Consider the following 13,340-nt stretch of genomic DNA (forward strand, 5'->3'; position numbering starts at 1 on the left):
GTCCTTGGCAAGGAGTTAAGGACCTTTTAACTGTTAAGGACCTTCTAACACTTCTAACTGTTTAGCCTGGAGAAAAGGAGGCTGAGGGGAGACCTTATTGCTCTCTGCAACTACCTGAAAGGAGGTTGTAGAGAGGTGGGGGTTGGTCTCTTCTCCCAAGTAACAGGCGATAGGACAAGAGGAAACGGCCTCAAGCTGCACCAGGGGAGATTTAGACTGGACATTAGAAAAAATCTTTACACTGAAAGGGTTATTAAGCACTGGAACAGGCTGCCCAGGGAAGTGGTTGAGGCACCATCCCTGGGGGTATTTAAAAGACGGGTAGACATAGTGCTTAGAGATATGGTTTAGTGATGGTTTTTGTCAGGGTCAGGTTGATGGTTGGACTAGATGATCTGAAAGGTCCCTTCCAACCTAGGCTCTAGATTGTGTTACCAAAATGTATCCTGACATCTTGAAAATTGCTTAGAAATAAAAGACTGCGAAGAACTGTTTTTTCCTCTTATATATCTTATAAGGAAGGCTCTACAGAAGCTTTCATTTACTTCTAATCCATAAACTACAACAAATGTATTGGCCCACAGAGCTCTTAATCCCATAGAGCCTATATTCTCCTCATTCTGATCACAGGACATGAGTAAGCCATTTTCATGCAAAATAAGTGAATGCTGAAAAAACATAATTATTGTTTAAAAACAATTTTTTGCCAAATAGGCGGATAACTTTGATTGAGAGAGAAAAAAATCCCACAGAATTTTTTACTGCAATACCAAGCTAATTTTTTAAAAGCATCTTAAAAATTAGTTAGGATGAGACAAAATTTTGTATTCAGTCTGAGTTCAAATATTTGGAACATAAGCAGAAAATCAGTATGAGGAATTTTCTTTAGGTTAGTTTATCGATTAAGCCAAACTTAAGAATCACAATGGTACTTTTCATATGGCAGTTACCTACTTTTTAAGTGAACAGTTTCAACCGAGGTCATGTTATTATCAGAGAACAAAATTCAAACCGGTTTGATCACCAGAAAAACTTAATGCTCTGTTCAAAGACGTGACAATCCCTATGCATTTATTCATGCTTAACTGAAGCATGAATCTTAAGTGATAATAATTTTAGTTTTAGTCACGAGGAAGATGAGACTTTACTATTTGCTTGGGTAGGATATCACTAGATTTGTCCACCTGATACTGCTCAATTTTTTACTGAATTCAATACTGAAACCATTGTATGTGGTTTACAAGAAGTAGGTTCCTTTTTGAAATCTTCTGATTACTTGTTTGGTACCCATTTAGGTACATCTGTTATTCAAGTGACAGCCACAGATGCTGATGATGCCAACTATGGAAACAGTGCCAAAGTGGTGTACAGCATCCTCCAGGGACAGCCATATTTCTCCGTGGATCCAGAAACAGGTTAGCAATTCATTCAGTCTTACTTTTTGCAATGACAGAGACAGAATGCAGGGATCAAGATGCTTTTCACTTTAATTTAAATATTGTAATAGGCATATGGCATCATATGACTTGACAAGAAGCTGATACGCTTTTTCTTAATGGAAATTGGAATCACAATAAAAGTATGCCTTTTTTGTTAAAATATTATTATTGTAGAAGAAGAACTGCTTAGTATGAATAAGACTTCTGGAAGATGAATGTTAACCGTAGACGTCAACAGTTCGGAAAGGTTGTAGAATTTTGCAAAGGGTTCAAAGAGTCATGAAAGTATTAAAGCTTATTTTACAGCAATTTCTGGGAAATTAATCTGTTTGTCTTTAAGAAAAGAAAAAAGGAGCTAGACAATTTCAGACTATAAGGTAAAAAAAAAAAAAATCCCCAAAGGTGAATTAATTATTTCTAAAAGTTCATGGTAGATTTTTAACCATTGACAATTTTTAACTCAAGATGCTTTTTGAAACTGCACTTTGATTCCAACAGCTATTAGAACTGAAGCAAAAAGCACTAATGCTTTTAAGTTGTAAAGCATGAATGGTGAACCTTTTCACTGTTATGCAGGAAATTAGATAAGAGATAGACACAAAGAAGAAAACCTTGTGTGAACTTTGGATATCTGTAATCCAAAATTGGTGTTCAAAAACCAAACAACACTACCCTCCCTCCCCACTTCAGATACCTAATCCTAATACATGTAAAATTTAGCAGGCATTGTGTCAGTTTGTTCCTGCATGTTATCAAAGTTGTACTATTTTGAGAATCCCCAATTTAAGCACAGACATGCCCAGAATCACCGAAGTTCCTAGTCCATTGAGCATACTCAAATGATGGCTAATTTTCTTTTGAAACAATTTCTTTTTAAACACAGCAAGGGCATTATATCAAAAGGATGGTGAGAGTCACATGGCTACATTTTTAAAAGGGAGCACAACGATTTGCCTAGGTTTTTTCCACCTTTTGCTATCTCTCTCCTTTTTCTCTTTTCTCCAATCTCATACTCAAAACATCTTTACCAGGCACGAGCAGGGAAACAGGACCAGTACCACATGGTCATTAACTGATGACAGCAGGTGGTCAGGCAGGCACACGGTTTGGGGGAGACCTGTGCTCTCATCTTTGGTTCTGGTATTATCTTTCATTTTTATCCAATTTGGTTTTCAATGTTACATATATTAACAAGCCTAGGTACAGTAATCAGAACCTGGTAATCCTGGATCAGACGTAAATGCCACCAACACTAGACTACAGAGGTTTTGTTTTCTTTGTTTCACTCTCTCTCTAGGAGTCTCTAGGAGTAGGAGTTTTCCAGGGTTGCTTTATTTTTTTTGCATAAAAATATAGCTTCCGTATCAAGCTGGGCTTGTAATGAGAGCCGCCTTCTGAGATAGGAAAGGCAGGGGTGTGAATTCTCCAAGCAAAAAGGGATGCTGTATTTAAATTCTCCAACTTCACAAGAGAAAGCTCTCATCACTTTAACCTTACAAAGCCACCACCCTTGTAAATACAAAAAAGAAAAAAAAAAAAAAAGCTCTGCCTGTGTGTGTCCACTTTAATGAAAAGGTCTTTAGGGGTCTAGATCCCAGGAGGATTTAGATCACTTCTCCACTCAGGCTATGGGATTTTTGGTTTTCTCACCTGAGGTCCCTACTCTTTTTGTGTGCTGTACGAGAGTCTGAGATATTTAAATTACATTTATGAAATTCTTGAAATCGGACACCTAAAAATAATCTTCCAACACTAATTTTACAGTCTTGTCCAATTCTTTCATTAGCTATAACCTTAGCTGACTTACACTGGCCATCACTGGGCATTAAAATCTGTGATCTACTACAATCCAAAAGAATTAATCCAGGGCATGTTAGAGTTTGGCCTTGTGCTATAATACCAAAACCTCACCAGGGCTGGAGACTATAAAATGCATTAAAATTATAACTGGGGATAGTAGCCAAAAAATTTCATTAATTCAAAAAATATATTTATATTTTTGTCATTGAAAGAATAATTAAATTAGTTTAGCACATCACAAACAATGAATAATGTCTCTGCTATGTTTATTTATCTTTTTTCTTAAATTAATATGATATCAGCCATAGGTTGAAAGTTTTATTGCAGTATATCTAGTTTTGATTGCTAGGGATTAACATCTACACAGTACATTTTACATTAATCCATTTAAAAACTGAGATTAAAGTGGGTGGTGCTTCTTCTCCTTCACCTCTCTGTCTTTCTTTTTTCCTCTCTTCTCCAAGGCATAATCAAGACTGCTTTACCAGACATGAGTAGAGAAAACAGGGAACAGTATCAAGTGGTCATCCAGGCCAAAGACATGGGAGGCCAGATGGGAGGACTATCAGGGACCACCACTGTGAACATCACGCTGACTGATGTCAATGACAATCCACCTCGCTTCCCTCAGAGTATGGAGCATCTAACAGTTCTGTTGTTTTTCAAAGAACAGAATTTTTCTAAATTCAGCCATTTCAGTGTCACCAACTGGGATCTTCTTTTTTTCTCTTTTTTTTTTTTTTGGTATAAATACTGGCCCACTGCTGTGTCTGTTTATATAGCAGCATTACTAAGGCAAATAATCTCTGACTCCGTTTTTTTGATAGAAAAATATTTCTTGGAGTGATAAACTTTCCATCCTTACTTTGCGTACAGGAATGTGAGCTGTAACAATAACGTAGGGTAACTGCAGGGACTTGAAAGTTTTTAGAGGAATTTAATTATAAAATCTAGGGTTCAGTTTTTGGAGACGCTTTTCATTCCATGTGTTTAGGCAAGCAAATACATCAGCAAATTTTCCAGTGTACCACCTTGCACAGGCAGAGTTGGTCAGGTGGTGTACTCTGCTGGAACTCTAAGCATCTGGCTTAGGTACTTGTAATCTGTGTTCGGTTCTTAATGTTGAACGATTTTGATAATCTAGACCAGTTTGACACAATTAAGTTTCTTAAAATTTCTCTGTAGAATAAAAAATTGAAAACAACAAAGATGCACAATACAGACGGCTTCACAGCAGCATTCTACAGATCCTTTCATCATAGGCCACTGATTTAAATCCAGTCCCGAATTTTTATAATCAGTGTCTGATAACTGTTTGATAGGCTGTGAATAGAAGAAATTTACAGCCTCAGTTCAGTGCCTATTGGAAAAATGTCCACATTATAAAATTTGAATTGCTTGTTGGCACTGATTAGGGACCTGACTGGCTCTTTTTACAGATTCACCAAGGACTGAACAAACAGAGCTGATTTAGAAAACACTGTCCTGGACCTGAAGAAACTTGAAAAGCACTTCAGTGCCATGGCAATAAGTACACTCAGAATAGTATAAACAGGTCAACCTAGAACATACTTTAAAAAATATTATAAAACTCTGACAGTGAGGGAGAAAGGATTCTTGAAATTGCATATATTTTTTTTTTTATTTCTATTCTATGGTAACAGATTGCTTTTTTTAAAAATGGGGAGGGGAAGTGCTGCAGTCCTCATAAATAAAATATAATTTGAATTCACATTCAGAATTTACCTGCTGAGAATCACCTTCACATAACAAACTTGAACAGCAATTTTTAACCAACCTTCCTGTTTGACTTCAGGAGGGGATACTGCTTAAACACGTATAAAATGATATAGCCCATAATATTTCGGCAAATCGGAATTCTTGAACCTAAATTAGCATGCAGTGCAGCACATTGCATTGTAAACTTTGTTGGTGAATTAAATTAAATTAAATCAAAAAAATAAAGAGCGAAGAATGCATAGGACTGCAAAATAACTTAGGGGTTTCAGTCTCTTTAGCCTTTTTTCCTTTGGATGTTCTTTCAAAATTAGCTGATGCCTGAAGTCTATAGAAGTTCTGAATATTTCAATAAGCTTTGTGTTTGGTAATTGTAGAGAAATGTACACAATCTGATGCCTCAAACAATATTCTCTGTAGCTTTCTACTTTGAACATCACTGAAACACATTGGATGGGCTATAGAAGACCTGCTGTGGGATATATTCAATGGTGCAATTTTCATTTTGCTGATGACCCTTCCCTCTCATTTTCTTTCTCCTCAGCAGGTTGGTTTTCAACACTTCCTAGCAAATCAAACATAGGGAGACATCTGGAGGTTTTGATTTCTTCTTAGGTAGTTATAAAGAGGGGAATACCTTCAAAGAACTCTCTGGTTCTGGAAGTCTGCTCCTTCCAAAAACAATTTTTTTCCATTTTCTCTTATGTGAGGCAACAATAGATGAAAATGTGGCCCAAGGCAGAGAGTGAATTGCAAATGCAACCAACAGGAGTTAATGTCAAGGTATTGAAGAACTAAAGACTGATTTCTCAGAGGGACAGAAGAAAGGAAAATGGCAGAGTGCACTGTGAAGTACTGGTTGTTCAAATTGCATTAAGAAGGAAAATATTTTATGTTTTGTTTTGTTTTCTGAAAGGAATCACGGACAGTTAAAAGACATAGGCCTAAACTGAATTTAAAGGGCACCATAATGAAAACCTTACACATTTTGAATTCAGCTGTACTCTAAACCAAATTAGTCATCTCGCATGCCGAAAATGTTTAGCACTCACACAGCACCACAAAAAAAAAAGGAATGCTTTCAGATGCAAAAGCACTCAAGGGAGTTATTTATTCTGGATGAAGTCATAAGTAGCATGATTAAATCTGGTCTTACAGTATTTCTGGCTCACCTTCCAAACCCTTGAATTTGAACAAGCCTTCAAACTTGTGGTTTAGCTGCCAGGAATCCTAACTTTCATCCCATTTTCAGCCTCGTTTAAGGGAATAATATGCATTTTAGTCTGTGTGGATTGCAGCCAAGCAGTCTACTGCTGATTTTTCACTTACAACATTGAATTTGCAACAGTAAATATAATTTAGCATCAAGCATTAGCTTCCATTTTGTTACACATCTATATAAATATAAGGTATTTACAGTGACACTCTTTTGTACTTAGTCTGTACAACTGGGGATAGAAACTCAGCACTCAGATGTTTGGTATATTCCTTTACTTAAGAGGAACCTTCAGGACCCTTTAAGTGTCTTAAAAGAAGGCAAAGGACATGTGAGTATAGGAAATAGGCTAGTTGTAAGAAAGATAATTGACTGTACTTCACTACAAGTCAATACATTTATACAGGTTCTTATTGGGCCCTTCAAATAAGGATCGTGCATTTTATCAGGTGCTAATTTTGTCAGACTCCTAAGGTATTTTTCCAATGCTACTACTTCACTCAGTAAATTAATATTAATTTACATGAGAAAACAGATCAAAAGAAATATCAGATTCTGCAATGTCATGTGTTAAATGTTGAATATATCGGATTATTTTTTTTACACTTTCTTGATAGCAAATAACTGAAAATACTGATTTAGAAACATTTGTGTCTTTCTAGTGATGAAAGGTCTTCATTGTGTAGTTCTGACTGGTCAAAAAAGCCATCTGATTAATACTTTTTCTGCAACAGCATGTCTTTATAATTAGATTTCTATTGCAAATATTGTCAGAAAACACATATAAATTCACTTTTCATACACATAGGCAAGATTAAAATGTCTGTAATCAGAATTATTTCTATTAAACCCTGATTATAAAAACATTAAATGAAACCAACCATTGAAAGAGCACAAAAAGTATGTGCAGAGTAAATTAAAGAAAGTCATAATGTATCTGCATTTCATTTAAATATAGCAATTAACATGAACATGCATCCAACTGCGCTTTACCATGACTCTTTAGTATGTATTACCAATAATGGATGAATGAATTACTTTCACACAGAACACCTACAAATCCTGAATATATTTTTCAAAAGAATAAATAAAAAAAAAAGCGCTATTCTAATTTAATCTCTTTCCAATATCCACACTGGTTTCTACAATTCTTGAGCCTTAAGAAAACAAACCAAAATCCCCTACAACTTCTAAATATATCTGGGAACATTTATAGCAAGCTGAGGAAAAAAATTATTGTTCTGTTAAATAATCAAGGTTAGAGCTGGTGCCTTATTGTTAAGCTTCTCTATTCCTTATAGCTAAAGAACAAAAAAAAAAAAAAAAAGGCATTAAAAGCACAGTACTAAGTGGCTTTGAAGAATCACTCGAAATTTTTGTGACAGTTTGTCAATCAACTCCAAACCCTTTTTTAAAGTTTAGCGTGATGACTAACAACATTTTTCTAAGAGTGTTTCAAACTTCAAGTTACTTAAAAATCCAGGTGAAATTGAAGATGTTTGTTATTCAAGAAGAACAAAGCTTCTCAAAATAATAAATGCTTGATTTCACTCTTCCAGGCACCTACCAGTTCAGCTCTCCTGAGTCTGCACCACCTGGGACTCCTCTTGGCAGAATTAAAGCCAATGACCCCGATGTGGGTGAAAATGCAGAGATTGAGTATAGCATCTCCAATGGGGATGGATCAGACATGTTTGATATCGTCACTGACAAGGACACACAGGAAGGGATTATAACTGTCAAAAAGGTTTATTTTTTCTCCCTCTCTTTTATATGTACTTAGCTCTCCAGGTGTTACGGTTATTTTTCTTTTTTCAAGGGGAAGGGAGGGTAGATCTCACAAGGGGTCAGGCTGCCAAGGAGTTGTTGTATTAGTTTTGTTCTTCACTTTCTCCAGCAGATATCTGTTATTTTCAGGTCTCGAGGGAAATTTACTGGCATGTCACTTCACATAAAGCAATATTTCGGTGGCTGCTGTCTGTTCAATATATACACTCTCACACACAGTACTTTTGAATTACGTCTGTGAAAACCTGGAGGTGTTCAGTTGACAGGGGGGTTTGTCAGCTGAATGCTGCAGTAAGGCTCATAAGGGGTGGAAGCTCACCTGAAGTTTGATGAACTTACACCTCCAAGGCTAAACTGTCCCTTTCTCATCTGTCCAACAGTCAGGTTTCTTGTACCTAAAATCTGTCTTGGTTTAAGTCCAACCTTGGAGAAACTTAAGTTGTCACATATTATGTCAATGGAAGTCTGAAGAGCAAAGATGTGGTCAGAAATTTAACTCAAAATACCATCCTTGACAGATTTATTCATTGCTTTTTAGTGTTCAGACTCTGAATACAATTTTTGGTTCTATTCTTACCGAACATACTAGTAACAATTAATTATTATCTACATATATATATAAAATATAGATCTATACACATATATTTGGAAACATATGTATATTCATGTATGTGCATGCATTTATATGTGTGCACATATGTATGTATATATACAGATGCATATATGGATATGCATAATATAAATGCCAGTCACATAGATTGGAAATCAGACTTCGTAGTTTTCCTTTTCACTCTTGAACATGGAGGCCAGGGACACGTCTGGGTTTCTCCTGATGAAAAATAGGCAAGGGTAGATGGTAATGGAGGAGGAATAAACAAAAAGGAAATAGAACAGAGAACATTTAAGAGCTGGGATAATTGTTCTTGTTCCTACCAATGAGAAGAGACAAGTAAGACCTTTAGCAACTCCTTCGTGTGGATTGAGTCCAACTTCCCTGTTTCTTTCTTTCTGTTTTTCTGTACATTGACTCCTCCTGGTTTTCCAGGAATCTCAACAAGTAGTAGGCAGAGGGATCATAATTGCTTTGCTGATCTATAATGCTCCTTATTTTCATATACCTAGAACAAGCCCTAATATACTTCATATTTTCTATGATGCATTAAATTTTAGAGCTTTGGCTCCTAAAAATACCTGTATTTCTAATTTAACCTTATAAAACTGACTCGCATTTCTTGTAAAGTGACACCATTTTCTTTATTATTATTATTGTTGCTGTTATTATTATTATTGTCGTTGTTGTTGTTGCTGCTGCTGCTGCTGTTATTGTTATTATTATTGTTATTATTATTATTGTTATTATTTGCTCCACAGCATCTGGATTTTGAAAACAAGATGTTATACACCTTAAGAGTGGAAGCAACCAACACTCATCCTGATCCTCGTTTTCTTCAGCTGGGGCCATTCAAAGACACGGCTTTGGTCAAAATTTCCGTGGAAGATATAGACGAACCTCCAGTGTTCAGCAGACCCTGGTATTTAATAGAGGTAGATGAAGATGCCAAGGAAGGAAGCATTATTGGGCAGGTTGTAGCCCAAGATCCAGATATAACAAAGAATGCAATAAAGTAAGCTATTACACAATATAAAATGCTTTAGATGTGGGTTAAGCCTCATGCACAAAGTCTGATGAAAGTGCAATGTAATAGGGGGCCACTTGAGTAATTAAGCCCATAAGGGATACTGAAAAGTGTCAAGGAGAGAAATATCTATGGGAGCTTGTGAAGGCAAACACAGTTAACCGTGTATGCTATACTTCTGAAGAACAGCCTATAGGTACCAGGTAAAAAGAAAGGAGAGGTCAGCATTTAACTAGCATTATGTTATAGTATTTTCACCAAACTGTTCATAAGATTATGCTTTTATACCACGTTTCCAATAGCAAATTTATGTAAAATACTCAAAATATTGTATTTCTGTGCTCCCTGCTTGTTGATAGCAGCCAGCCTTCTCTACCATCATAATTCCCTAGACATAACACTGTCTACCATGTTCCATAGCTTAACTATTTAATGATATTAAATAAGAAATGATTGTGAGAAAGTTAGAACAATTAGAGGTAAAAGTTCAGTGCTGTGAAATTGCTGTAATTCTTAGCTGTCTGCTATTATTATCTGCAGTGACAAACACAGCACTGAAATTTGTGTATTTACCATACAACTGATTAGGAAATCTGTTTTCTGCATTTTTGAACAAGCCTGTTATGTCCTGCAGCAGTACGGTTTGGGGTAGGAGGTGTGTGAGGAGAAAGAAAATAAAATATTTTTAAGTATGCTATGTATAAAATCTCAGTTTAACCTGATAGTGACTGGTAACCACTGGACTAATTAAAAAACACCTGTAAACCAAGTTTTTCATTGCTGCGAAAGAACACAACAAAAGCAAGTGTCATAAAATAAGATTTTAAGAACTTTCATCTTAAACAACAACTAATCCAAAGCTTTTTCTGGTGATTTTGATGGTCCTTGTGACATCTCTCCTCTCTTCACCAAAGGCCCACTGCCCACTGTGTGGCCGCCTCCAGTTAAATACGTCTTGTTTCCCTAAACAGTTCTTAAGTAAGGAGTTCTTAAGACTGACTGGAGCCTTTATAGGAGTTTGGTTTTGAGCCATTTTACATTTTAAGCCATTCTGCACAGTCAGAACCACACGAACATAAAAATTAGACGCCCAACACAAGAAGGACACAGGCCTGTTGGAGAGGGTACAGAGGAGGGTCATGAAGATGATCAGAGAGCTGGAGCACCTCTGCCATGAAGACAGACTAAGAGAGTTGGGGTTGTTCAGCCTGGAGAAGACAAGGCTCTGGGGAGACATTATAGCAGCTTTCTAGTACCTGAAGGGCAACTACCAGAAAGCTGGAGAGGGACATGTAGTGATAGGACGAGGGGTAACGGTTTTAAACTGAAAGAGGGTAGATTTGGATTGGATATCAGGAAGAAATTTTTCACTGTGAGGGTGGCGAGACGCTGGAACAGGTTGCCCAGGGAAGCTGTGGATGCCCCATCCCTGGAAGTGTTCAAGGCCAGGTTGGATGGGGCTTTGAGCAGCCTGGTCTAGTGGGAGGTGTCCCTGCCCATGGCAGGGGGGTCTTTGATGGTCCCTTTGAGGTCCCTTCCAACCTAAACAATTCTATGATTCTATCTCAAAAATATCTTTTTGTAAATTGATACTTAATTGTATCTGCAATATCTGTCCTTTGATGACTGAGTTTTCCAATAAACAATTAATTTGCAAATTATTATCTAAGAATATCCACTTTTAGTTGTTATTCAAGCATTCATTTTACAAGTTAAAATGTAACTTCAAATATCAATCTAACAAACTGCTTACATAAATAGTTCGCTCTTCATCCCACTCACTAGTCTTAAAAAAATATTTCTCAGTGTTTGTAACATACTGCACTCCTCAGGCAGCTACATGAAAGCTTAGGTTAATTGTAAAGAAAACATTCTTGATTAACTACAGTTAAAATTAGAAAAGTTTTAGAAGTGTCTGTGAGCTAAACTAGAGAATGTAACAGGAGATAGTTATGCTCAGTTATACTGTATCTTGACAGATATTCTGTGGATCGACACACTGACCTTGACAGAATATTCAACATCTATTCAGGAAATGGATCCTTATTCATCTCAAAGCCACTTGACCGGGAAGAAACTCCCTGGCACAACATCACTGTCATAGCAACTGAAATCAGTAAGTTGGAGATCATTTATCTCTGAAGAACATTAGAACTGAGAAAAGACTGAAATTCTACAGTATCTATGATTTATCTTGTTTCATTATTTTTGCCCTTATTCAGATATGATCAATAGACAGAGTATCTTTAAATGCACTTCTAAAAGTTCAATTTACTACTTTAGGATTATCTTTTCCCATATTTGAAAAGATAATTTGGAATTCTCAAGCTCAACAAAACCCTGTGCAGTGTACATTAGACAAGTTAACCGGTTCCCTCAGAATTCCCAGCAAATAATTTTGTGCAGGTGTGATGCACTGGCTTTATCCTAAGCTAAGTCTTTGGGAAAATCTTTGGAAAAAAAAGATGTTCATGACAGAAAAATTGTCAGAACGACCACTGTAAACAGGGGAAGAAATTACGCTTTACCTCAACTGCTTTAACTGTCTCAGGAAATGGCTTCATTCGAAGCCAAGATTAGGGGAAATTCTTTCCCCTCCGTGTCTGAAACAAACCCGGGCCCTAAGTCATTCACCTGGATTCTTTACTATTCTGTTGGACCTTTTAGATCTGGGTGTCTCTTGCCTGCTTTTTCTTTCCAGCTGACAGTCATCAGCTGGAAAGTCATCATCAGAAACAGAGACACTGATTCTAGGGAACAATTTTTTTCCCTTCCTTCATTTTCCCTATAAATTCCCCAGGAGTCTATGTGCTTAACCGTCTGTGAGTCAGGTATTATGGAGAGATGACTTGTACCTGCATTTTCAGAAAGACTGATACTTTTTCCTCATAAATGCTTTTTCGTTTTTTGGTCAAATATGGTCTCAGTTTTCAATAGATGTTCTGCAAGATTCATCTGCAGTGATAACTTGAGCTTGGAGGTCAAGTTTGTGAAGACCAATTTATGATAACATCTACATATCTCCTTTTTTAGTTTTGGCTTTTACGTTTTGGGAAGAAAGGACAACTTTGGGTTGGTTTGGGTTTTTTGTGTGTGGTGGTGTTGACTGACACTGTTTAAACACTATACTGATTCGAAGAAGTAAATGTTCTTGTCAGCTCGACCTCAGAAAACAGTTTTGCAATGAATCATTTACTGCACTGATGTATGAAATACAAGTCAATAATAACTCAGTGACCTGTTTTTAATGCAAATCATTTTAAGTATAAGTTGTATTATTTCAAAATATATATGCTATAATAGAACAATTTGTTCCAAATATTAATGGGGCTTTTATGCATATGGAATATATGTCAGTAGAAAATGAAATACAATTGTTTTAATATAATCAAGATAATGAACATTTCTAATGTCTATTGGAAAAAAATATATTAGATAATTCCAGATCTTTTCATAAACATAGACTGTAAATCTTTGCATTGAAATATAAATAATTTTCTTGTTTCAGATAATCCAAAACAAACTAGCCAGATACCTGTCTTCATTCGGATTTTAGACATAAATGATCATGCACCAGAATTTGCGAAATACTATGAAACATTTGTTTGTGAAAACGCAAAAGCAGGACAGGTAAACAAATACTTATGTTACTGAAGAACTTGTAATGAAACTATCCTGGAATACCATCATGAAGATTTCAACATATCTTAATTTGAACAACTG

General features: G+C 36.2%; 1 protein-coding gene across 2 annotated transcripts in view; it reads left to right on the forward strand.

Annotated features, from left to right (window-relative positions):
- CDH9 (cadherin 9) overlaps positions 1-13,340 on the forward strand; it is a 99,873-nt gene that overhangs the window by 72,872 nt on the left and 13,661 nt on the right. For both annotated transcript variants that reach the window (XM_063326093.1, XM_063326094.1), the window contains exons 4-9: positions 1,296-1,415; positions 3,704-3,871; positions 7,752-7,939; positions 9,352-9,605; positions 11,597-11,733; positions 13,126-13,247. In XM_063326093.1, coding sequence (XP_063182163.1) covers positions 1,296-1,415; positions 3,704-3,871; positions 7,752-7,939; positions 9,352-9,605; positions 11,597-11,733; positions 13,126-13,247 — 989 coding nt within the window. The remainder of the gene's footprint in view (positions 1-1,295; positions 1,416-3,703; positions 3,872-7,751; positions 7,940-9,351; positions 9,606-11,596; positions 11,734-13,125; positions 13,248-13,340) is intronic.

This window comes from Chroicocephalus ridibundus, chromosome 2, assembly GCF_963924245.1.
Source record: "Chroicocephalus ridibundus chromosome 2, bChrRid1.1, whole genome shotgun sequence".
Taxonomy (NCBI): Eukaryota; Metazoa; Chordata; class Aves; order Charadriiformes; family Laridae; genus Chroicocephalus; species Chroicocephalus ridibundus.